Here is a 23959-nt window from a genome sequence, read left to right as displayed (position 1 = left end):
TTTCAAGCATCTTATTAGAGGATGGCTATACATAGATGTAGCCATGGTTTTGGTGGCACTATGGATTTTCTTTCCAATTGCTAAATATGTTCCTTCTATAAAGCAAGTAACATTATTGGATTTGCCTCTCACAAGATGGGTTGTGATAATTAGCATCATTTGTGGATTTTACCTCATCAGCTATGTTGTTTATATGCTTACTCATCAAGTTACTCGAATCCTTAATGTTAGAAGCCTAAATGTTGCACAAGCTTTTTCAGAGATAATCGACGGTCTCATATTCTGGTGGGCAGAACATGAGGTAATGAAACGTGTTCCTACTTTCAAGAACCACGAAATCCTCGGATTACCCACTCGAAAGTGGTTGAGGGTATCCATTCTAGTCCTTATTGGGTACAATCTAATCACCTTGTTTACCCACATAGCCGTCATGTCACTACGTCGTATATGTCAACAACATCCTAAAATAGCTCATGAAAACTTTTGGCAAAATGTCTTAGGAAGACATTTACATAAGAAATTCATAGTGTATTTTGCAAATGGAATGAAGTTGAGCATTAGCTTCATAATGAGCTCATTGTTGCTTCTACTTACATGGGTATTATATTTCGGCACGCGATTAGACATGAAGATAGGCAAAACCAAGAGTATATGGGAATATGGATTATGGACTTTACTTACTCTTTTAATATGTGCTTTTTTTTGGTTAATCAAAACTTTTGTGTTACTAGCTTGGGAAGTTCATACCGTTTATAATAGATTAGAGCATAGAATCATTTCCATTAGTGAGCAATTGTATTTCCTTGGCATTCTTGATTGTGACAAACATGATATATTCAAACTAAGGAATGATATAGTTGAAGATGATGATAATGAACAAGAAGCATCAACAGTACAGAATAGTCAAAGAGGAGGAGACAACAGTTTAACGAAATGCTTTAGCCTAATAGTGACTAGTTTGTTCGACTTAATTCCAAAAGGAGCCAAGAAGAAATTGAACCTTGAAAAAAAGGAAAGGATAAAAAATGAGTTGTTACTTCACAAGGATCCAACTATGGATGATTTACAACGGGCGAGTCATTTCTTTATAGTGGCTAAACGAAAATTGTTGAAGGAGACGTACATCTCTGACATTCTTGAAAGTTTTGATGCAACAAGTGATAATAGGTATGAATTAAACTTATTTCCTTTGTATGTCGATTTTCGATTTACTTGCCTTTTATGCTTTTTTTTTTATTTGGAAAGATAATTAATCCGAACACCAACCCCTATCATGCTACTAGCTTGCAGGGTACACCATCTCATATGTTGGGTACAATCAACATATTGTTGGGATGAGGATTCGAACTAGGGGTGTTCATAAGTATCCGATCTGATCTTTCGGATATCATATTTGCTTTTCTAGATTTCGGATATTTTTATCGGATACGAATCGGAATTTTTCATTTTCGGAAACATGCAATTTTTTTGGATATCCGTTTTTAAGGCCGGATATATGAAATATTCGATGATCCGAAACTTGTTTTATAAACTTTTCCTTTGAAATTTTCAAATTTTTTTAGTTTTCGGATATCCGATGATCCAATCTAAAAATTCTGGATATCCCGATACGATCCGAAAATTTTCGGATTTGATTCGGATATCATTTTTCCCGATCCGAAATTTTTGGACGTCCAAATTTTCGGATCGGATATCCGAAATGAACACCCCTAATTCGAACCATGGCAATGCCTTGAAATTCGGAGTAGTACTACACTGAGCTACCAGCCTACCACCTCTACCTCCTTTGCTTGCTTTTTATTAAATCAAACTTAATTTTGATGATAATTTTAAAAAATTACCAACTTATATAAAATTCTTTAAAATAATTGAAGCTGGTTTTATTTTGTTGATCAATTAGGCTGGTTTTCCCTTGTTTGAAATCAGTTATTGTTGATTCTATAGTTTTTTTTCATAAGCAAAGTACTGAGTTTTACTAATTAGAACCAGAGTACGTATCGTTATATGGGTTATTTGTGTCAATATGATCAGGGAAAAATTGAAACAAATTATTGATCATCATGAGAAAAATCAAGGGAATATCTTGATGAGACTACGTACATTGCATCAAAGAGAAAGAGGGTCTGAGGAAGAAGGTGTAGACAAAGAAGATGATCAAGAAGGTGCAGCACATAGCTCTACCACAAATTGCGCGAAACAAATCAATGATTGGGACCAATTTGTCATTAAGTTACCGAAGCAATCAGAAAATTCTTCTATGATTTCCTATGCTGATATTCAAACATGGGTGGTAAGTAAATTACTAACTTAACATATGATTTACTTTTAGCTTGCAATAGAGGTGATAATGGATCGGGTTCGTTTGGGCCGCGCCCACAAACTTGCCCATTGGTTGGGTCGGTCAAATTTTTTGCCCAAAGCCCGCTAATTCGGGTCAAAATGAGCGGGTCTGACCAAAATCGAGTCGTGCTAAAAAATGACTAAAGAGTCATTTTTGGCGTATCCAATAAGGGTCGTACGGGCTCGACAACGGGCCAAAAATTCTGCCCAAAAATCAGGCCGAGCTGAGTTGATCAACTCTACTTTGCTACTTGTAAAGTATTTAGGACCGGGCAATCTGTGCTACAATTTAGTAGTAGTTAAATAAGTCATTTCATTCATTATATGGATTTAAGTTTTTCATTCATATATCATCATTAATTTTAATTAAAGAAGCAATAATAGTATGCTGGAGTGATACTTGAAATTATGGTTTCAAATCTTCACGTTAATCTTGCTTTTTTTTTAAAAAAAAACTATATGAGAAAGAATATTAGTATAGTGTATAGATAGATTGTATCATTAGGTTGTTTCCACAAACTCCTAACATATTTGATTTACAAAAATTATTAAAAAAGACGGTTTAATTTTAATATAAAAGTAGATCTAGTAACTAAATAGATTAAACTAGTCACCGAAAGAAATTAACCTAGTCACTATCGAGCCGATTCTCTTTTTAATATTGGGCTTACCGTTGCCTAATTTTAATTTAATAATAGACGGTCTCTTACAAGACAAACTCTTTGATTTATTTGCTCTAGCCTCTAGTTTCTCAAAAAGTTCTAATATTTATTTACTATGGCCTAACATGAAAGAGGTGATATCTTGCGCAAATCTTGGGACAAGTCTAGCTAGGATAGATCATCCTTGTCTATCACTGGTAATCTTGTCTTACTTCTAGCCTCTAGGCTTCTAGCATATATGAAGAGAATTATAAATAGTAATGTAACTTTGATTTAGAATTTGTTAGGAAGTCTTCCACTAAATCTGACTTGACAAATGATTTTGATACTTTGATTTGAAACTTTTCAATTACCTAATACTCATATAATTTGTTCAACAAAAGTAGTCTTAGCTGTAGCACTAGGCGACAATAGCTATCAGTTGTTGTCAAATATTAATTGTTAAAGTTTTTTTTTTTTTTTTTTTTGATTGGGAAATTAAGTCAGCCCTAGGGCTAACCCCTACCAAGGCTACTAGCCTTGTAGGAACTACCAGCACATTGGCTGATAAAGCATGCAAAGCATGCTAAGGAAATACCCCAACATAATGCTGGGGGTAAGGATCGAACCCCTGACCTCAAGGATCAGAGGGGAGTGCTCGACCACATGAGCTAACTCCTCATCCTTATTAATTGTTAAAGTTTGATTGTAAAAATTGTTTTTATAAGAATTAATGTTCGGTAAAACTAGTTGTTATTTTAGAAAAATAACAAAAGCAAACGATATTCAATCTTCAAAAGCTAATACTTTAAAAGCTACCATTATTCCAAAATCTAATTCAAACACCAGAAACTACTCAAAGCACTACTTCACCAAACACGACTTTTCACCCATTATTAGAGTTTTGATTTAGTTCAAACACTAAAAGCTAATTCAAAAGTTATTGTCGAACACGCCCATAATTAAAGTATGAAACTTAATGATAGGTGTATATTTTTTGACATTTCGAATTTTCATGTACATGAGCAGGAGAGAGCACACCATCAGTGTATGTATCTTGCGAATACTCTAAGCAGTGCAGAGGAAGTAGCAGGTTGTTTAAACAAAATAATTAGTTGGCTTCTAATAGCTGCAACTTTCATAATGTGGCTTCTTCTTACTGGATTGGCTACTACACAAGTACTTGTCCTCATTGCATCACCATTGTTAGCTGCAACTTTTATATTTGGAAACACTTGCAAAACTCTATTTGAAGGCATCCTTTTTGTTTATGTGGTTCATCCCCTCGATGTTGGCGATTTATGTATCATTGACGATAAAATGGTTAGTTAACATATACTTACTTTTCTTTCTATTTAATCCAACTTTAGTTGCAATATTCATTTTTTGTATTAGCCCGTGATATGAAATAGATGACAAAAATGACATCAAATTTATGTCAAAATTTTGTATTAGCCCGTGTTATTTTTGTTAGATTCTATGTCATTATATGCGTGGGAGATTTATTATTATTATTATTATTATTATTATTATTGTTGTTGTTGTTGTTGTTGTTGTTGTTGTTGTTATTATTGTTATTATTGTTATTATTTGATTAATCATGTCAACAATTGTGCTATGTCTTTTGACTTTACAGATGGAGGTTACAGCAATAGGCATTTGGACAACTACTTTCACAAAGGTGGATAAACTTGGTACGCAAGAGGTGGTGATATATCCCAATGTAGAGTTAGCCATCAAAGTTATAATCAATTACAAAACCAAGTTTGATTGGAGTGATTGCGTAGAATTCAATTTAGGTTATGTGAACCTCACAAACATCAACAATCAGGAAGAAATAACTAATTTGTGAGTTTGTCTTCCTTTCTTTCTACTAATTCCATATTAGGGGTATGAAATTAGAGATCTTATCAGCTCATTAAGCAATGTGATTATACTTCATGACACCCCCCCCACACACACCCAATGACATAAACTGATAGAGAACTTGAGCTCTGATACCATGATAAAGAACCAAACAAAAGCGTAAACTGATGGTTGAAATTCCAAAAATAGTTTTATACTCTATCATAATTCATAAACATGTAAAGTTATTAGGTCATACGAAAATTAAAATACTTAGTTGAATAGGTGAAAAGACATTCATTTTACAGTTTATCTTCGACGCATTATGCTGTTAAATGATGGTACGACACCTAATATCGGCTTGTTCCATGCACAAGTGTACATAAGCCTTATCTATTTCCTATTTATGTTCATCAATAACACATATCACACTTACACCGTCGAAATATCATCTAATTAATTATACGGTCTGTTGCATAAAGCAAATTATAATTATTGTTCTTCTATCTAAGTTACATACACTTTTTTAACTAATTTTCTCTGATAATCAACCTCTTACCTCTAAATGCATATTTCAGTTTCAAAGATCACTTGGATAAGCAAAGCTTTGAGATTTTGCCAAGTTCTATTAACTTAGCAGTCTCAATAATGGGAGATAACATCAAGTTAGTCCTCCGTCTGAAATACAAGGCTGAAAATACTAAAGGTTGGACGTACTCGGAGTGCCTTCGGCGAAAGAATAAACTCCAAGCTGATTTTTGTCTACTTATGCAAGATGTTATAAGCAAATTCAAGGTAAAATTCCAACCAATAATACTTATGTCACTATTTATGTTAAACCTATAAGCTAAGTTAAGTTATAACATAATTACTCTGTTGTCTTGTACTTTCAACATGTATCATATTGCAGAGTAAACAAAAGGGAAAAGAAGCTAGCTAAAACGATATCATGGTCATCTCTTGAGGTAAGTATGTATTGTACTCCCTCCGTCTTTTATTAGTTTACCCATTTCTTTGGGGCACATTTGTCGAGATACTAATTTGAACCTTAATATCTCTAATTTTCGATAAGCAAATATTACAAAAAGTTGATATTTGGATAATACACATTGAGACGAATCCAACAAGATCTCACATAACTATATTTTTCCTTAAATACAAATTACAAAAGATAGTCAAAGTCATGTATGTGAATAGTGTCAAAAGTCAAAAGGGGTAAACTAATAAAAGACGGGGGGAGTATTTCCCAGTGACATACTTATACAACAAGTTAAGGTCATTTGCAGTTTCAAGATTATGTTTATTAGACTGCATTTTCTTTACCTAATTTCATTAATTTTATCTTATGAAACTTATTACTAGCTCTAAACTTCATTTAGCTTATTTACTTTGAGCTTAACATATTTGAATTCCATTTGTACATCAAATTTGAGTAGCCTTATGCCCTAGCTCTTACCAGCCAAAACTTAACTTGTACGAACTTATTAGCATTATGCATATTTTCTATTTAACAAGACGACTTAGACTTCATAATAGTCCTTCTTCATTAGGGCCTTTACAAATATATGATCATATTTAGATTTCGACTTATGGATGCTACGACGTTCATGATTGTATGCCTCAATTATCCTTCCTTTTTCCCTTTTCAGGTTTCATAATAACATTTATTAAGCAAGTCCATTGCTAACTTTAACCAGGGTACCTAAAAGATGTTTGTCTCCAGCGCCGAATGAACCGTGCTAATTCAATATCGATTTTTGAATGAAATTACACGTATGAAGTCGCTTATGCGAAGCTTAAGGATAGAGTTTTCTTTTTTTTTTTTTCAAACGAATTGAAATGATTGAAGTTTTTCTATTTGGAATCGTCTTAGGTTTTTAGATATGAGCAAGACGGAAAAGGATAAAAAGGTATCATCAAATTGAAGATATGGGAGTGTTTTTAGTAGGCCTGGAGACGAGGGCTAGTACTATGGACGAAAAGCTCACTTCATTAGATCAAAGGAGGTTTCATCGCAACATATTGGTAACAGGTCTAGTCCATCAGCTAGCCACATAAAGTCAACATCTTTATCTTTTTGGTATTAATGTGGGACATTCATATGTAACAAATATCAAGTATATCACATGAGATTAATTTAAGGAGGCTCAACAATACTTTGAAATATTTCTTCTTCTTTTAGTCTCTATAAGTCCTTATGCTATAAAGTCACACATATAATAAACTGAACATGTCTTTTTTTGTCAAAAGACAGTAAACAAAAGTTATATAGATGAAACTTGGAAAGAAAAAGAGTTGTGTAGGAATATTTAAATAAGAATATTCACGTTATCTCTAGTATCGTTAAGTTTAATAAAGTTTTACAGGGTACATATAATTTTCAAAAGAGGTACATATGTTATTTTAGTAAAGACACAAAGTTATCTGGTTGGGCACTTCCCAATTGGCCAACAATTTTCACCATTCCACAATTCCACTTGTCCTTATTGGGAAATTCACTATTGATAAGGCGAAGGAGTTTCATTTTCAGTAGTTTTGTATTACGAAAAAAAATGTATTACAATGGATATCTATTTTTTGTGGGAATCTATCTATATATATATATATAAAACAAGGTTCATTTTGCTTACGTGTCAAGCCAGCATTATTCAATGTTCACTTCGCCTACGTGTCATGCTACTACTACATCTGCCACATGTCATCGCCAAATTCGACACTCTATTATTTAACGTATTCACATCCAAAAATTCTGATGTCACATGGCATGATTATTTCCTTCCAAAAAAAAACTACCTTGAAATCAAACAATGATATTAGTGTGGGAAGTTTTAAACAACTGCCTAAATTATAGCTACCGGTCAAATATAATTAAATGTTTTTTATTTAAAATTCAAAATTCACCCACCAAGAATTGTTATTATAGTTGCGGAAAAATAAAGGTAAAAAATGTTATTATATAAGATGTTCATGTAATCACACCCTAATATAAACTGATTGTCCAGAAAATTAAAATGTGCATTCATCCTAATTTCAATCTCAATTATAAATTCCTAAATGATAGTTATACTACTAATATATTAAATTAATTTTCACTAACTGTTAAAACTTAGAATCTTGATTTTTTATATTTCTCACTCACTAACTGTAATAAATCTAATCCTTTCCCAAAACAACTCAAGTTATAATTTCGGAATTTTCTTTTCTCTCTAATTTTCTTTTTTGGACGAAAAACTGATTTACAAAAAAAATTCTGATTTCGAAAATTTTATTTTTTGAAAGATAAAAATCTGATTTAATAAATAAAAACATGTTTCATAAAAAAAAAATCTGATTTATTATAATTTTACTTTATTTGTCAGAATTTTATATTTATAAAATCTTATTATAACAAAAAAAAATTAATCTTAAGTAATGAGATGATTTATGTATTGTATTGTAGTGACCGTTAAAGAATTGATATCGGTATTATATAGGATCCATAATCGATTGTGTTTTTGTTAAAATAATATTAAAAAAACGATTTGCTTGCATTATATTATAATATTATATGTAAAATACCGATTTCCTTGAATAAAATAATGGGATTATGAGAAGGTATTACGTCAGACGCGTCCGACCATAATATTTGGTTGGACGACTTTCAGTCGGTTTCAATTTTTTTTTCAGTTGGTTTCAATTTTTTTCAGTTGGTTTCAATTTTTGTTCAGAAGACCAAATGAAAGAAAAACAACACAAGCTGAAAGAATTTGCACACCAACTGAAAGAACACAAAAGACCAAATGAAAGAAAAACATCACAAGCTGAAAGAATTTACACACCAACTGAAAGAACACAGAAGACCAAATGAAAATCATATCACAGGAAGGAAAGCATTATCTTCTTCTTCTGATTACTCATTCTCTCCCCCCCCCCTTCCAAAAATTGCAAAAAAAACACACCAATTTCATTCGGACGGGCTGGAATCACTACTAAGTCGCGGAACCATGTTCTTTAATCTCTATGTTGTATCTCTTCTCTTCACTACAATAATCACAACAATCCAAAATCTATCATCATCAACATCATCAATCATCTCCAGATTCCAAGAATACCTTCGAATCAATACTGCCCAGCCAAATCCCAAGTACTATGAAGCTGTTGATTTCATCTTATCTCAAGCTAAATCCTTATCCCTTGAATCCCAAACTATTTAATGCGAGTTGCTGTTGTTGATGGTTAAGAATAAGTCCTTGCATCTTCTTCGTCTTCTTCCTTGCGCTTGCTCAGCCCGTCCGACGGAAAGTATTGGGTCAGACGGTTTGACCCAATACTTTCACTGGGATTATTGCCTCATCATGGTCTACATAGTGTATAAATTGATTTGCTTGAAAAAACCAATTTGCTTGCATAGATTATTGCTTCATCATCATATTCTTTCCTAAAGTTAAGATTATAATTGAATAAAGTAACATTATTGCACCTACAAAACCAATTTGCTTGAACTGATGGCCGAAATGATATTTTTTCCTATAGTAATATCATCATATTCTTTCCTAAAGTAATATTATTGTCCTTGCATTTACATTACCACGTGGTAAAGCAAAGCAATAGGTTGAAATGAAGATGACACATGACATAAGCAAAGAGGTGGCCGGAAAAATTAGGATGAAGGAGAGCAGAGGAAGCTTCATGTCTTGCCACGTCGGCTGAAGTTTTCTCTCTAATTTTCTTTTCTCTCTAATTTAAAACTTAGAATATTTTTTATAAGGCCCGTTCTAATAAAATAAGAACAATCATACTACTAATTATAGATAATTCACAAGCCATAATCTTACAGCACAAGGGTCATAAGCCAGTTTTAAACTATTCTCATTACAAGATTTCTAAAATTTTTAATCACAAGGCCATAATAAATATTTCAACCTAAAATTACAAGATACACCTCATTCACGAATATGTTGGAATGTAAATATAGAAGTTTGAAATTGTTCTACAATACAATTCTAAAAATCGAAAAGAATATGAAAAAGAACACAGGTCATATGGTGATTAAGAAATAAAAGGCAAATCAATACAAAAATATGCCATATTTGTATAATTTTCTTGAGTGATTGTCTATTTCAATTAATTTTTTCACTTAGAAATTTAGAGATAACCCCATTTATTTTGATGAAAATCATGCTATATAAAACTTTGAGATTGTTTTTTAATACAATTTGGATAATCATATAATAAAAAAGATAAAAATTTGTAATAAGATAGTTTAATAAGAAGAGGAGTTGAGCGGGACTGCAGAAAGCAAGGAGTGAAAGTTGTTGCATGATCGAGTGACATTAGTGCTGCGCGTTTTGTATTTATATGAGCCGCTGTATAAAACGATAGGCAGAATAAAAGCTTCTTTATTGAACTTTTTTTGTTTTAAGAAAGTTTTTTTTTACTAAGCAAGTAATTATATTAATTAGAACAAACAGTTACAACCTAAAACCAACTAAGAAAAAGCAAACATTTGCTTAGCAAAAAAAGAAGTTGGTTGGTCACATGTTTTATCATGACATTAGCTACATCAATCACTGAACATACGGGTCATAAGTCAGTTTTAAAATTTATTTTTAATACACAATATGATTATGAAAACTTGAAATCAATCAACTACTATTCAAATCATGATTTTAGGAGAAACATTCTAAAATCTTAAATTTATAAACAAAGTATTCCCCCCATTTTAGTGTTTTTTTTGTTCATTTACGTAATTATAAATGTATATATCACGATTACAATATTTTTAAAGTTTAAAATGTTGTAACAAAGGATTTATATATATATTAAATATAATTTTACATTTTATATTCTTTTAATCTTAAATACATGGATTCTAATAAGCACGAATTCAATATATTTCGAATAAAAACAACTACTTAATATACAAAATAATGTTGTCGTACATTATATATGGCTCCAAACCATTTCTACATAAAACCTCCCGTGCATTTTTGCACGGGTGGAAAGCTAGTACATATATATTAAAAGGCGTGTGTAACAACGTCGATGCGCCACGTGGCACCCTCCTCCTGCCACCAGAATTTCGCCACGTGTCTGTTAACCAACAAAGTCAAGTAGTCATTATTTTAAAAATAAATATGTTGAAGCTTGGGCTCGAACCCCTGACCTTATGTAAGGATTTTTAAAGAATCACCATCTCATCTAACTTCTCTTAGTGATTTATGTTTCCACAAAATTACAAATACGTGTTGTAATTAGTTAATGTTATTAAACATATCCCTTACATCCTTAAAAATAAATGAATTTGCATGTTCATTAAAATTAATTATGTATGCATGATACCATTTAAAGAGCAGTGTTGACCACCACAGTATTACCCCTAGGGAGTTTTAGTTAGTATAGTGTTTGATCCCGCGAGACCTCAAAATACATATAATAAAGTCTTAACCACTAGGCTAAGTTGTTTTTATTATTATTATCATAAAGTATTATATTAATAAATGAATTTTTTTTCTTAATTACCCGGGGCATAGCCCGGGCCTAATAACTAGTTCTATAATAAAAAGTGTGGGAGAGTTCAGAAACTGGAGAGAAAGAGTTGAAGTGTTGTTTCTTGCAACACTATGTGAAATTATTAGCGGGATACCTACACCCCTTCCCCCCATTTTTCTCTCTTCTCTTTTTCAACCTATGGACTATCGTCACTTTTTGGGCGATGGTAGTCCCTTTTTTCCTTTAGTTACAATATTTTAGGTTTGTATTTAAAGATAAACTTCAGTGTATCTCTAATGGAGAGTTTTTCTACCTATATATATTGAATTACATCTACCCATATATACATTGGGTTTTATCTCTCTCCATGTGAGATGTTGGAGACTTTGTTTTTATTTTTTTGTGTAATTCAAGACAAGAGGTGATTTGTTGATCAAAATTTGTGCGGGGTTGTAACAGGTGTCCTACTTTGTTTACAATCACTTGAATTGAATCCGGTTCGATCTACTTAAAAACTATAAAAGATCGACATATCCTTGTAGAGGCTGCATCAGACATCGATGTGATGGACGAGGGTTTTCAGTAGTGTTGGATCTACTCAACGATCGTGGTTTTGTCATATTAAATGTGTATTTATTTCATTTTGATAATTTGATATGTATTTGTTTACTTTTGACTTCTATTATAGATGTCATATAACTCTGAATCAATGAATTAATTTTAATTTTTAAAAAGTGAAATTATTGACGTTGAAAAAGCTTTTAATTTTAAACTAAACTTTAATATTCTTTTCGTCCTAATTACTCGCTTCTCCAACCTACCACAAGGTCGAGCTTACATAGTGGTACGAATTGCGATGTCAAAAATAGGAAATTCTATATGAAGGGTAATCTAATAACTTCACATTATGTACCTAAGACTACAAATGGCCAATAGTGTGGACTAATCCAACCATCTAGCCCAGCCCACCTCGTGGGTTGTGTGGGTCGAACCTGTAAAAAGCCCGGTCCAGCCCAACCCGAGCCGTAAAATTGGTGGGTGTGTCGTAGGCCAGATTTCTTGAGCCCAGGCCACTAAATCGTGCTACTGCCCAGCCCGGGCCACAAAACCGGTCCAGCCCGACCCATGAATCAGACCAGTCAAGTCCAAGTAAATATTGAACCAAATTGTGTATAAATCAAATCGCATATATTATAATTCAATCAAAATTTAAAATAATGAAATTATTCATTAATATTAATAATTTGTATATGTTTTAATTCATTTTAAAGATTTTATGTAACAATAATGAATAATTTCAATGATTAATAATTTTGAAAAATAATTCTCATGCCGGCCCGGTCCAGCCCACAAGACCCACGAACTGCCAGAACCGCTTCCCGAACAGTGAAAACCGGTAACAGATCGTTGTGGGCCAAGATTTTTCAGCCCGCAAACCAGCCTGCCAAGTGCCAACCCATGAATTTCACGGCCCGCTTCTGGACTGTGAAACCTAAGCCCAGCCAGCTACGACCTACGGTCTGGCCCGCCTAGCCCGCACCAAGGCCACCTAAGACTATTCTATTTATCCAACAAATTTGTTACTAGTATTTCGCCATAGGCCTTAACCTATCAATCAAGTTGGCGATTTATAAGATTTCAATTTTCACACTAAGAATTCGTTTGATTCAACTTATTTTGACTTATCTGATCTAAACTGATCTTATCTTATTTTTTCTAAAATAAGTTAAAATAAATTGAACAAAACAACGCTAATAATAGAACCCTAAATAGTCTTGGTGGGAAAGAGACGAATGTAAGACTAAATCTTGTAGTAGTACTGGCAAATTCGAAAATTTAAAAGTGGGACCCGCTGAATGCAAAAAAGCGGTGGGCTAAAAAACGCACCCAAAATTCCCATTCCCGTCATCCCGTGTTCTTCTTCTTGCTCTGCCACAACTTTCTCAGAACATTCTCGTAATCTCTCTCTCTCCTCCCTCCTTAATTTCACCGCCGTTTTTTCAATTCAAAACCCTAATTTTTCCCCCAATTCTGTTATTCTACTTCCACAACTCAGATTCTTAATTTCTTCAATTCATTTGACGAAGTAGAGGTAGTTTCATTTATTATTGTTCAATTGCATTCGTTTAATTCTTGCTTATAACCTTCTTTTTTGTACGATTTTTTTTCTGGTTTTAATTCTGTCTTAGATTCTTCAATGTTCTTTTGTTGTTGCGTAATTGTGTTTTACTGGAATTTGAATGATTATCGAAGTTCATGAAGTTGATGTTTATGATAGAATATGAAATATACTAGGATTATATTTTGTATTTACACTTGTACTATAGTTAGGTTTCCTAATATTGTTATGATATCCGTTGTTGTAACCTATATATTATTATGTGTTTTGCTAGCTTATTGATTCGATTTTTAGGTATTTTTGTCTTATTGTAATAATTTTGAAGTCAAATTTGATATGTTGCGAATTAGTTTATGTCATCTATTGCATAATGAGAAGTGAAATTCTTGTGATTGATGATTCTGAAGCTCTTATTTGATAGAAATTTGGATTGATAGAAATTTGGATTGATAGAAATTTTGCAGTTTTTGAAGGAATTACGGCTTCTATGTATTAAGTTGTACTTCCTTCGATGTTATGGAACATATATGATCAACGATGGATATTAATGTTTTAGCTTATTAGTTTGTTTAACCGAACTTGCTTCAGGAATTTCGTAGTTTTTAATTCAAATTCCTTGTGTGATGATAATTTTGACTTGGTAATGCTTGGCATCTTTTTTTTTTTTTTCAGGAAAATATTCCACTCCACAACTGAATTATCAACCTAATTAATATCCTTTAATAATCATTTGGAAAGTTGAATTGTTCAAATCTTAAATCTTAATTGTTATGACATACATGATGTTTTCAGGTGTAAGGAGAAAGCCTAATTACTGATTCTTGATTCTTGATTCTTGATTCTTGATTCTTGATTCTTGATTCTTGATTCTTGATTCTTGATAGGGTTGAAGATTGAAATTTCGGTGCAAGCAAAATGGAAGTCAATGGAAAGTCTGACTTAAAGGTACCTTTATTGGAACCTCAGGACAGCGTGACAGTTAACATTCCTCCGGGCAGTGCAGATGCCGACAAGAAGATTACAACATTGAAATTTACGATCAAAGGCATTGTGTGTGCATCGTGTGCAAACTCAGTGGAGACAGTGCTAGGGAAGCTTGATGGAATCGAGACTGTTGCTGTTTCACCTATGGATGGGCAAACGGTTGTCAAATACATGCCAGATATAATTGATGTCAGTAGCAAATTCTACTCGTCTCTATGGTTTTATCCTGTCTGTTTAACTGTGTATTGATTTTCTCATTTCTTGCTAGTTCTCTTGTTTTGTTCTCTTTGAAAGGGTGTGGACCCATAGGGTCCCACCCCCCTTCTCAAGCTTAGAAGATAATTGTCTTTGAGCATTTTCTGTGAACTCATATCTAGGAGCAAAATCTGAAAATATGATTCATGATTTAGCGCTGAATATACATGGCAGCGCAATTATGATTTGTTGCTTCCCCTAAACTGCTGACAAGGAGGGATTTTCATGCATTTTATTATTCAAATTATCTCAAATATATTCATGTTATCTATTGTCATTATCATTCATTTGCGTAGTTTATATTGATCTTCTCCCTATTGTTGCTGCTTTTGTAGTCTAAAACAGTAAGAGAAACTATAGAAAATGCAGGCTTTCAAGTTGAGGGGTACACAGAGCAAGAAATAACTGTCTGTCGACTGAAAATTAAAGGAATGGCATGCACCAGCTGCTCGGAGGCTGTTGAACGTGCACTTTCAGTGGCTGATGGCGTGAAAAAGGCTGTGGTTGGCCTTGCTCTTGAGGAAGCCAAGGTCCACTTTGACCCAAATGTCACTAATCCCAAACAGATCATAGAAGCAGTGGAAGATGCTGGCTTTGAAGCTGATCTTATTAGCCCTGGGAATGATGTGAACAAAGTGCACTTAAAGCTTGTTGGGGTTCATTCCCTTGAAGATGCTAAGACTGTAAGAACTGCTCTTGAGTTAGCAATTGGTGTCAACCATGTTGACATGGATGTGGAAGAAGATAGAGTTACTATAAGCTATGATTCTGATGTAACTGGTCCCAGATCTTTGATAAAATGCATCAAAGAGGCTTCTATTGGCCTAACTTCTTATGATGCAAGCTTGTATGTGCCTCCAAGACAGAGAGATTTGGATCATTGGAACGAGATCCAAATGTATAGAAACCAGTTTTTATGGAGTTGCCTTTTTTCTATCCCTGTGTTTGTTTTATCCATGGTACTCCCCATGCTTCCGCCTTATGGAGTTTGGTTAAATTACAAGATTTACAACATGCTTACTATTGGAGTGCTGCTGAGATGTATCCTTTGTGCACCTGTGCAGTTCATCATCGGCAGGAGGTACTTATCGTTATGTGGCATATAAAATAGTGCATCCTGCAACATGTTCTATCTCGTTTCAAATTAATCATTTTCGATAATGGTGTCTTTTCAAATGCTCTTCTCAGGTTTTACGTTGGCGCATATCATGCGTTGAGGCGTAAATCTGCTAATATGGATGTTCTGGTGGCTGTGGGAACCAATGCTGCTTACTTCTATTCTCTCTACGTATTGATTAAAGCCTTAACTTCCAATGTCTTTGAAGGGCAAGATTTCTTTGAGACCAGTGCAATGTTAATATCATTTATACTCCTGGGCAAGTATTTGGAGATCGTGGCAAAAGGGAAAACATCAGATGCTTTAGCAAAGTTGTCAGAGCTTGCTCCAGATACGGCATGCTTGGTTTCACTTGATAGCAATGGAAATGTCACCTCAGAAACAGAAATAAGCACCCAACTCATACAGCGAAATGACTTGTTTAAGATTGTTCCAGGGACAAAGGTTCCTGTTGACGGGATTGTTATTGATGGTCAAAGCTATGTAAATGAGAGTATGATCACTGGAGAAGCACACCCAGTTGCCAAAAGGGCTGGTGATAAGGTATAATAGAGTATGGTAGATTCGATTTCCGTTTAGTACCTTTTTATCTTGGAATTTATTGATGATGACACGTTCTACTTTCTGTGTGATGCTACAAACAGGTTATTGGTGGAACTGTAAATGAGAATGGATGCATCATAGTAAAGGCCACACATGTTGGATCAGAGACTGCCCTTTCTCAGATTGTTCAACTTGTAGAGGCTGCTCAGTTGGCCAGAGCCCCGGTTCAGAAGTTGGCAGACCAGATATCAAGATTTTTTGTTCCAACTGTAAGTTTGTTTGCTTCCGTACCTATAACAGTCAGTTTTCTTGGTTCCATCCAAAATTTGAAGTTCTTGAGGAAATTATCTTATTGAATTATGGAAAAACCTTAAATGTGAACAATGTCATATGATGCTATTTCAGGGGAATCCTTTGCTAGGTGAGTAATGAGAGCCTCTTGGCCTAGCTAGGTTGCCGTGCTGTCAGTTGATAGGGTTTTGGCCTAGGGATGATTGGACATTATAGTCTCATACATCTCGAATCTTAGATCAACAATCTTTTTGTTTTGTTGTTAATTCTCCATATCGAGGGTTTTTGGCAATTTTCTCAATGAATCAAAGACATATATATTTGACCTTTACTTATGATCAAATATCAGGTTGTTGCTGCAGCATTTATAACATGGGTAGCGTGGTTCATTACTGGAGTAGCTGGTCTTTATCCAAAACATTGGATCCCGAAAGCCATGGACAAATTTGAACTTGCTCTGCAGTTTGGAATATCTGTGGTTGTGGTTGCTTGTCCATGTGCTCTGGGACTTGCAACTCCTACTGCGGTCATGGTTGCCACTGGTAAGGGTGCTTCACTAGGCGTACTGATCAAGGGGGGGACAGCACTTCAGAAGGCGCACAAGGTATGAACAGCTTTTGTTCGTTTGGTTGTGTCATTTGCTTAGATACTCGTATACAACACTTGACAAAATGGTTGTAGGGGGATTGTATACTGCAGAAGGTCAATTATAGATTATATTTATCAGAGATATGGAACCCACAAGTGAGATATGACAAGATAATAGTTGCGTAGCTGTATATGGTCCCAGTTAGAAGTCAATAGCAGCAACAGGGGCTGTTCAATTGACTCTTTTCAGTTAGGACACATGGAATACTGGTGATTTTGGCTTCTGGAGGGAGTTGGAATTTATAAGTTACTTTTCCTATGTGTTGGACCACCTGGCATGGCCCATTAAACCTAGTTACCAATTTGTGTGTAGGTTTCTTATCCAAAGACTACGCTTATTGGGTTCCAACTTCAATCAAAGCTCATTCCCTACCTTAAAACCCTTATTTCTGTTCTCCTCGAACAATTGTGCATTTAAATAATCCTAAAACAGCATCTTTCTCTGCTCGTTGGTCTCCGAAGGTGGACAGATGTATGCCAGACACAAAACTCAGCATGTCGGGAGGGATTTCTGCTGTACAAATTGGTTTGAATGGAGTGCATAATGTAGCCGTGTGGTATGAAGTGTTACAAATAATTTGCCCAAGGAGCCATTTTCCACAAATACATGGCTTGCCTTAGATGAAGCATAGGTGGAATTCCAATGCTTTTATTAACAACTGGATTGTGGGTGGTAGGAATTACTAATTTGTAGGATGTTCGTTCCATTCTAATCAATTCCCTCTGAAACAAGCAAATAACAACCTTATCCTTGTCTGATATTCACCACCTCCTTCATGAAGTCCTTAGTTACATAATCTGCAGTAAATGGATGCTTAAGACCTACAATATGACCATATATAGTTAGCCTGTCCACCACAATTAAGATTGTGTCTTTGCACTGGAAAGAGCGATAGCCTTCACAAAATTCATGCTTATGTTTCCTTAAGTTGTAGATGGAATAGGTAGAGGCTGCAATAATCCAGGTGAACTCAAAGGGGAAGTCTTTTGCAGTTGAACACCTGACATCCTTGAACATAACTGGCTACAATTCGCAAAAAATTTCTTCCAGCTTTCCTGAAGCTAACCTTCCTTCCTAATTTCCACTTTAAACTTTTTTCACCCTTCTAGGAAAAGTCAATCAAGGAGGGGTAATTGTTAATTCCTTGCACACTTCTAGTATTTTGGAGCCACCAATATACTTTCTGGCTTCTATGAAATGAAGGTAGAGACTAGAGAGAGGTGCTGAGAAAGTTGATATCTAGATTTTGAATAATCGAACACTTTCTTTACGTTATAATCTGTAATTTCTGTTTAAGATGATGAGTTTATTCCATAGAATTGATAACTGTGCAGTTAACATTGTAGCTGGTCAATTCAGGGTTTACTGTTTAGTATAGATGCACTGGTTCCATGCTGATATGCCTACTCCAATGACTAACTATCTTCTCTCCCCCCCCCCCTCCACCCCTTTTCTCCGTGTCTCCTATTCAGTGATTATCAACGCCTTATCAATATTTCATTAGATATATAATTTCCTGAGGAGTTGATTTTTGTTTTGTTGTTCTGCCTTTTTGGCTTGCAAATAGACTACATAAAGCACCTCATGGTGCATCTACCCTTTTTTAAAGGGCAATTAGGTCTTATGACTTATAGTAATATGACTTCTCAGCATTGCTTTAGCAATTCGACTCTTTGAGCTAATTTTGATGTTCGATCTTGATACTTCCTGTCATCGTTTTGATTTGGTAATTTTCCTGCAGGTTAAAGCGGTGGTCTTTGACAAGACCGGAACATTGACTGTAGGAAAGCCCATTGTTGTCAGCGCTGTTCTCTTTTCAGGGGTTACAATGGATGAATTTTGCGATATGGCGATTGCTGCAGAGGTAAGTGCAGTTATTTGGTTGCTTCACTGGTTATAGAGTTAGATGTTTGCGGATGAGATGTGTGTCATGCACTGTGCGCTTTTTCAGAAAAATGTGCTTCCAAATGTTTTATTTTCAATGCTTTGAGTATTGCGTAAGGAGGTATTAGTTGCTAATGTTTTTCTAAGTCTTTTTTGTGTATTTGTCATCATTATGATGTAACTGAAATCACTTTATTGCTCTTTCCCCACTTTATTGTTCTTTCCTCTAATCTATTTGCAGGCAAACAGTGAGCACCCTCTTGCAAAAGCTGTGGCCGAACATGCTAAGACTCTCCGCAAGAAACATGAATCATTGGTGGACCATGTCGAAGATGCAAAGGATTTTGAGGTGCACCCTGGAGCTGGAGTGAGTGGAAAAGTTGGTGAGAAGATCGTTTTGGTGGGAAACAAGAGGCTCCTGCAGGATCATAATGTGCCAATGAATCATGAGGTTGAGGACTACATCTCAGGGACAGAAAAATTGGCTCGAACTTGCGTGCTAGTTGCCATTGATGGCAAGGTTGCAGGGGCTTTTGCTGTGACGGATCCAGTGAAGCCAGAGGCAGGGCGTGTCGTTAGATTTCTCCAGTCCATGGGAATCTCAAGCATCATGGTAACTGGTGATAATTGGGGTACTGCAACAGCGATAGCAAGAGAAGTTGGCATCGATCAAGTTTTCGCAGAAACAGATCCAATCGGAAAAGCTGCAAAGATAAAGGAAATTCAGGTGGGTTTGCTGATACCAATATACATGGCTTTTCTTTGTACCAAAAAATATATATACTTCCTCTTTTCTGAACTAAGTTAAACACTTCTCTTATTTCAGAATGGAGGGAGTATATATATATACATATATATATATATATATATATATACATATATTATATATTATATACTATACATATATATACATATACATATACATATAATTACATATATATATATATACATATACATATATATATATATATATATATACATATATATATACATATATACATATATACATATATACATATATACTATATATATATATACATAATATATATATTATACATATATATATATACATATATATATATATATACATATAATATATATATACATATATATATATATACATATATATATATATACATATATATATATATACATATATATATATATACATATATATATATATATGTATGTATGTATATATTTACATACATACATACATGGGTATTCTTTCTTCTTTTGTCATTTCATGTCTCCTGCGACCTTGGTGATGAGTTTATATGTCTGTGTGGCACTGTCAAATTTTTGTCAGTAGTTATTGACATTAGGCCGTAGATTACCTCATGAACCTAGGTAGGGAATTATATTTGAGAACACAGTTGATTTTCCCTGGGTTTTTTAGTCCCTTAAACGGAAATTCTTGCACAGAAGGGGCATATACATCAAGGAGGAGGTAAGGAAGGTAATAATATGCAAAAGCTTGAATAAGTTGTTCTAGAATTAAAGGGGATATATTTCCTGTGAATAACTACACCTCACGGAGAGTCCAGAGCCTGTTCTTGGCACGACTGAGTATCCATATTCCGCAATGAAAGATAATAGAGCTTTAAATATTGATGTTATTTGTCTGTCTCGTGTGTGCTAGGGTGCATGTAAATTTGCTAGACATTTGTTGTGGACTTTACCTTGTTTCTTGATGAGAGTTAAATTTTTTAGATAATTCAAATTTGCATTTTATTAATAAAATGGAGGGAAGAAAATCTCAACTGATCACCAGGTATTCCTTCTCAGAAGAAGGAAACTTTTATAGTGATAACACACCCAATGATGAGGAGATTTTCCATCTCCTAAAATTACACTTACATACCATTACAAATATGAATTCAGCTCCACTTAGAAACCCCAACCCGACATGAACCAATCTTAAATAACTTGAACTTATCATAATTTGCAATAATAATTATATATTTTACCTAATTGGCTAAATGTTTTGAGCATAACCCGAAATTAACACCAAAAAATCAATTTTGAATTGGCCCTTAAACCCAACATGTGTTTCTGATAACCGACCCACCCTTGAACCAATTTTGAGTAGAATTGACAACTCTATTCTCTACATTTGTAGTGCAAGTTGAGAGTAGAAGTATATGTTTCGGTTGTCCTCTTTTTGGATGCAATGTTGGATCGAATCCTAATTATGTTGTTTCTGACAATCCAGATGAAAGGTGTGACAGTGGCAATGGTGGGAGACGGAATAAATGATTCCCCTGCCCTAGTTGCAGCTGATGTCGGAATGGCAATAGGTGCTGGCACTAATGTTGCTATTGAGGCAGCTGATATAGTTTTGATTAAGAGCAACCTAGAAGATGTGGTGACAGCGATCGATCTCTCCCGGAAAACTATGTCCAAAATACGTCTTAACTATGTGTGGGCCCTCGGCTACAATGTCCTCGCAATGCCCATTGCTGCAGGAGTTTTGTTTCCCTTCACTGGGATTCGGCTTCCACCTTGGGTTGCAGGGGCTTGCATGGCTGCCTCATCCCTTAGTGTTGTTTGTTCTTCTCTTCTATTGCAGTCTTATAAGAAGCCATTGAATGTTGATAGAATTTCAAGGCTGACCCCATAGATTTTAAATTTTTTTCAAAATCTTGACAAAATTTTAAACTCAGGTATGTATTGCAAAGTGTAAAACAATATTATGTGCAATATATTACCATTTTTGCCAGGTTTTTTTTTCCCCAACAGTCAGTACAACAATAACATTATAGCATACGGTCTTGTAGGTTTCAGCAATTGAGTATATTTTTTTCCTAAATGTGAATACCAGCTTACATATTGTATACATAGTATTATATGAGAATTTCTTTTTTTAAAATAATCAAACCTTATTGTTGCAATTTTCTTCTTTGAAGAATTGTGTTAATCAGACTCTCGATGAGAAGAGTGACCTTTGATAGAGAAAAACCCTCACCAAAGAATCTAGAAAACATTGCTAAGTTGGTTGATGACCAGGGCAGCGCTGAGCACGTGCAATATAGGCAATTGTATAGGGCCATAAAAAAATGTAGGGTCCCATTTATATTAATATGGACTCCACAAATTATTATAATAGACGGTCTAATTTTAATATAAAATTAGACAATGCAAACCTAAGTTCTCCTAAGAAGCCCATTCAATTTCTCTCTAACCTAACACTATTTTTAGGTATCTTGCACCATCCTAGTCGTCCATTCTCTTCTCCTTCTTTTATTTCCCTTCTAAATTTTGAATTAGAACAAATAATTTTTAAAAATAGTCCGTCAGTCTTACAAAATGGATTAAGCTAGTCATTAAATGGATTAAATCAGTCACTAAATGAATTAAAGAATGTTATTAATGAATAGATTAAACTGGTCACTAAATAGATTAAAATGGTCACTAAATAGATTAAAGTAGTCACTATATTAAGAAATATGATCTATTCTCTTCTTAATATTGGGCTTGGGCCGCGCCTACTTTTAAATTAAAAGTAGACGGTCTCTTACAAGACCAACTGTATTGACTCATTGTATAAATCATTTTTCGTTGTTGAGGTTGGATTCATGTAGCATCTTTATTTGAGAAATGTGATAGATATGTAACAAAATAATAATTTAAGTAATCATTTAATAATTTTAATACATTCCTAAACGAAAAATTGATGTCACTCTTCAAATATTTCAAAAGAATATTTTTTTAACAAGTTTTAATCATTAAATAAGGCTAGTTTCCTTTTCTTTATATTAATAAGTCATAACAAACTAAGTCATATGCCAAATATAATTTATATTGGACGTAAACAAGTCCAACTTACCCACTGCACCATGTAAAACCATTACATTAAGGGTAATGGTAAAATCATGAGTTGATTAACTATTAAAATATAGAGCAATTATGTTAATATGTGAATATTTTTTATTTTATAATCCAAAATTTAAAATTTGAAATATATGTGTACTTTTAGAGTGACCCCAACAGTTGCCCTTCTAGTGGTTTGTTTAGAGAGATAACATAAAAGTAATATTAGTTTATTAGGAGAAAGAAAAAATTTGGCAAAAAAGTGATGTCCAGCTCTTCATGATGGATGAAGAGAAAATATATGATGAGGTAGGTTAAAGAGTAGAATAGAGAAATATGATGACCACAAGTTGGAGGACTACGATTGAAATTAATGGAATTGAAATGACTAGAGTATGAATGAGAGAAAATAGTGAGAAAGTAATAAAATAATCGATGACCACAAATTATAGGGCAACTATTGGGTATACTCAATTTCTCTGAAATGAACTATGAGATTTTAACTACCAATATACTACAATATCAATATTTAATGTTTCAAAGTAAAACATAATAAAGTCTTATAATTATATTCAACAATAAAAATATACAAGTTTTTGATCTCCAATATTTTTTTTTTATTAAGGTAACAACATTCTCTAACCCCAATTTCATTAAAATTGTTATTTTTATCCCCAAATTCTTATACTTTCTTTTAAAAATTAACTTATCATGCCATAACGTCTATCGCCAATCTCGTACTAGACTGAAGACGAAAAACTAATTAATAAAATCAATTATGAAAAATTTATGAACAATAATATATTTTGATAATTGTAACTTATCCGACACATCATACGGGCCAAAATATTAGTGAAAAAAAGTTACTAGCTCTGTGTTTTATTATGTGTAACGATCTAACATAAAGTAGAAATGGAAAATGTGTAATCATTGCAAATAATCGAAAACGGAGGTGGTAGAATATCACATTAATATGCATAAGTAGTACTAAGTACTAGTTTGTTCTC

General features: G+C 33.9%; 2 protein-coding genes across 4 annotated transcripts; both read left to right on the top strand.

Annotated features, from left to right (window-relative positions):
* Window positions 1–43: 43 nt before the first annotated feature.
* On the top strand, window positions 44–5766 carry LOC130591229 (mechanosensitive ion channel protein 9-like). The gene is made up of 6 exons (XM_057394185.1): window positions 44–1167; window positions 2032–2290; window positions 4011–4304; window positions 4618–4829; window positions 5405–5621; window positions 5737–5766. The coding sequence occupies exons 1-6, from the start codon at window positions 44–46 to the stop codon at window positions 5764–5766; spliced, it is 2136 nt and encodes a 711-aa protein (XP_057250168.1).
* A 7407-nt stretch (window positions 5767–13173) lies between these two features.
* LOC104889963 (copper-transporting ATPase HMA4) lies at window positions 13174–21861 on the top strand. Of its 3 annotated transcripts, none has more exons than XM_048643819.2 (9): window positions 13174–13253; window positions 14301–14589; window positions 14991–15736; window positions 15844–16315; window positions 16417–16584; window positions 16956–17210; window positions 18997–19119; window positions 19381–19866; window positions 21355–21861. In XM_048643819.2, the coding sequence occupies exons 2-9, from the start codon at window positions 14332–14334 to the stop codon at window positions 21760–21762; spliced, it is 2916 nt and encodes a 971-aa protein (XP_048499776.1). In that variant the 5' UTR covers window positions 13174–13253; window positions 14301–14331; the 3' UTR covers window positions 21763–21861. The 3 variants fall into 3 exon arrangements, with proteins under 3 accessions (XP_048499776.1, XP_010673611.2, XP_048499777.1); XM_010675309.4 differs by having other exon boundaries at window positions 13186–13389; XM_048643820.2 differs by lacking the exon at window positions 13174–13253 and having other exon boundaries at window positions 14450–14589; window positions 15025–15736.
* The last annotated feature ends 2098 nt before the right edge of the window (window positions 21862–23959 follow it).

This window comes from Beta vulgaris, chromosome 4 (assembly GCF_026745355.1).
Source record: "Beta vulgaris subsp. vulgaris cultivar EL10 chromosome 4, EL10.2, whole genome shotgun sequence".
NCBI classification, from domain to species: Eukaryota; Viridiplantae; Streptophyta; class Magnoliopsida; order Caryophyllales; family Amaranthaceae; genus Beta; species Beta vulgaris.
Note: the sequence above shows the minus strand (reverse complement) of the source record. Positions and strands in the feature narration are given on the sequence as shown.

Excerpts from the sequence above, each read along its gene's own strand:
- LOC130591229 (XM_057394185.1), top strand. The coding sequence starts at position 44 with ATGGTTTTGGTGGCACTATGGATTTTCTTTCCAATTGCTAAATATGTT. Across the intron at positions 2,291-4,010 it reads CTGATATTCAAACATGGGTG|GAGAGAGCACACCATCAGTG; the intron begins GTAAGTAAATTA and ends GTACATGAGCAG. Across the intron at positions 4,830-5,404 it reads CAGGAAGAAATAACTAATTT|TTTCAAAGATCACTTGGATA; the intron begins GTGAGTTTGTCT and ends TGCATATTTCAG.
- LOC104889963 (XM_048643819.2), top strand. The coding sequence starts at position 14,332 with ATGGAAGTCAATGGAAAGTCTGACTTAAAGGTACCTTTATTGGAACCT. Across the intron at positions 15,737-15,843 it reads CAGTTCATCATCGGCAGGAG|GTTTTACGTTGGCGCATATC; the intron begins GTACTTATCGTT and ends TGCTCTTCTCAG. Across the intron at positions 19,867-21,354 it reads CAAAGATAAAGGAAATTCAG|ATGAAAGGTGTGACAGTGGC; the intron begins GTGGGTTTGCTG and ends CTGACAATCCAG.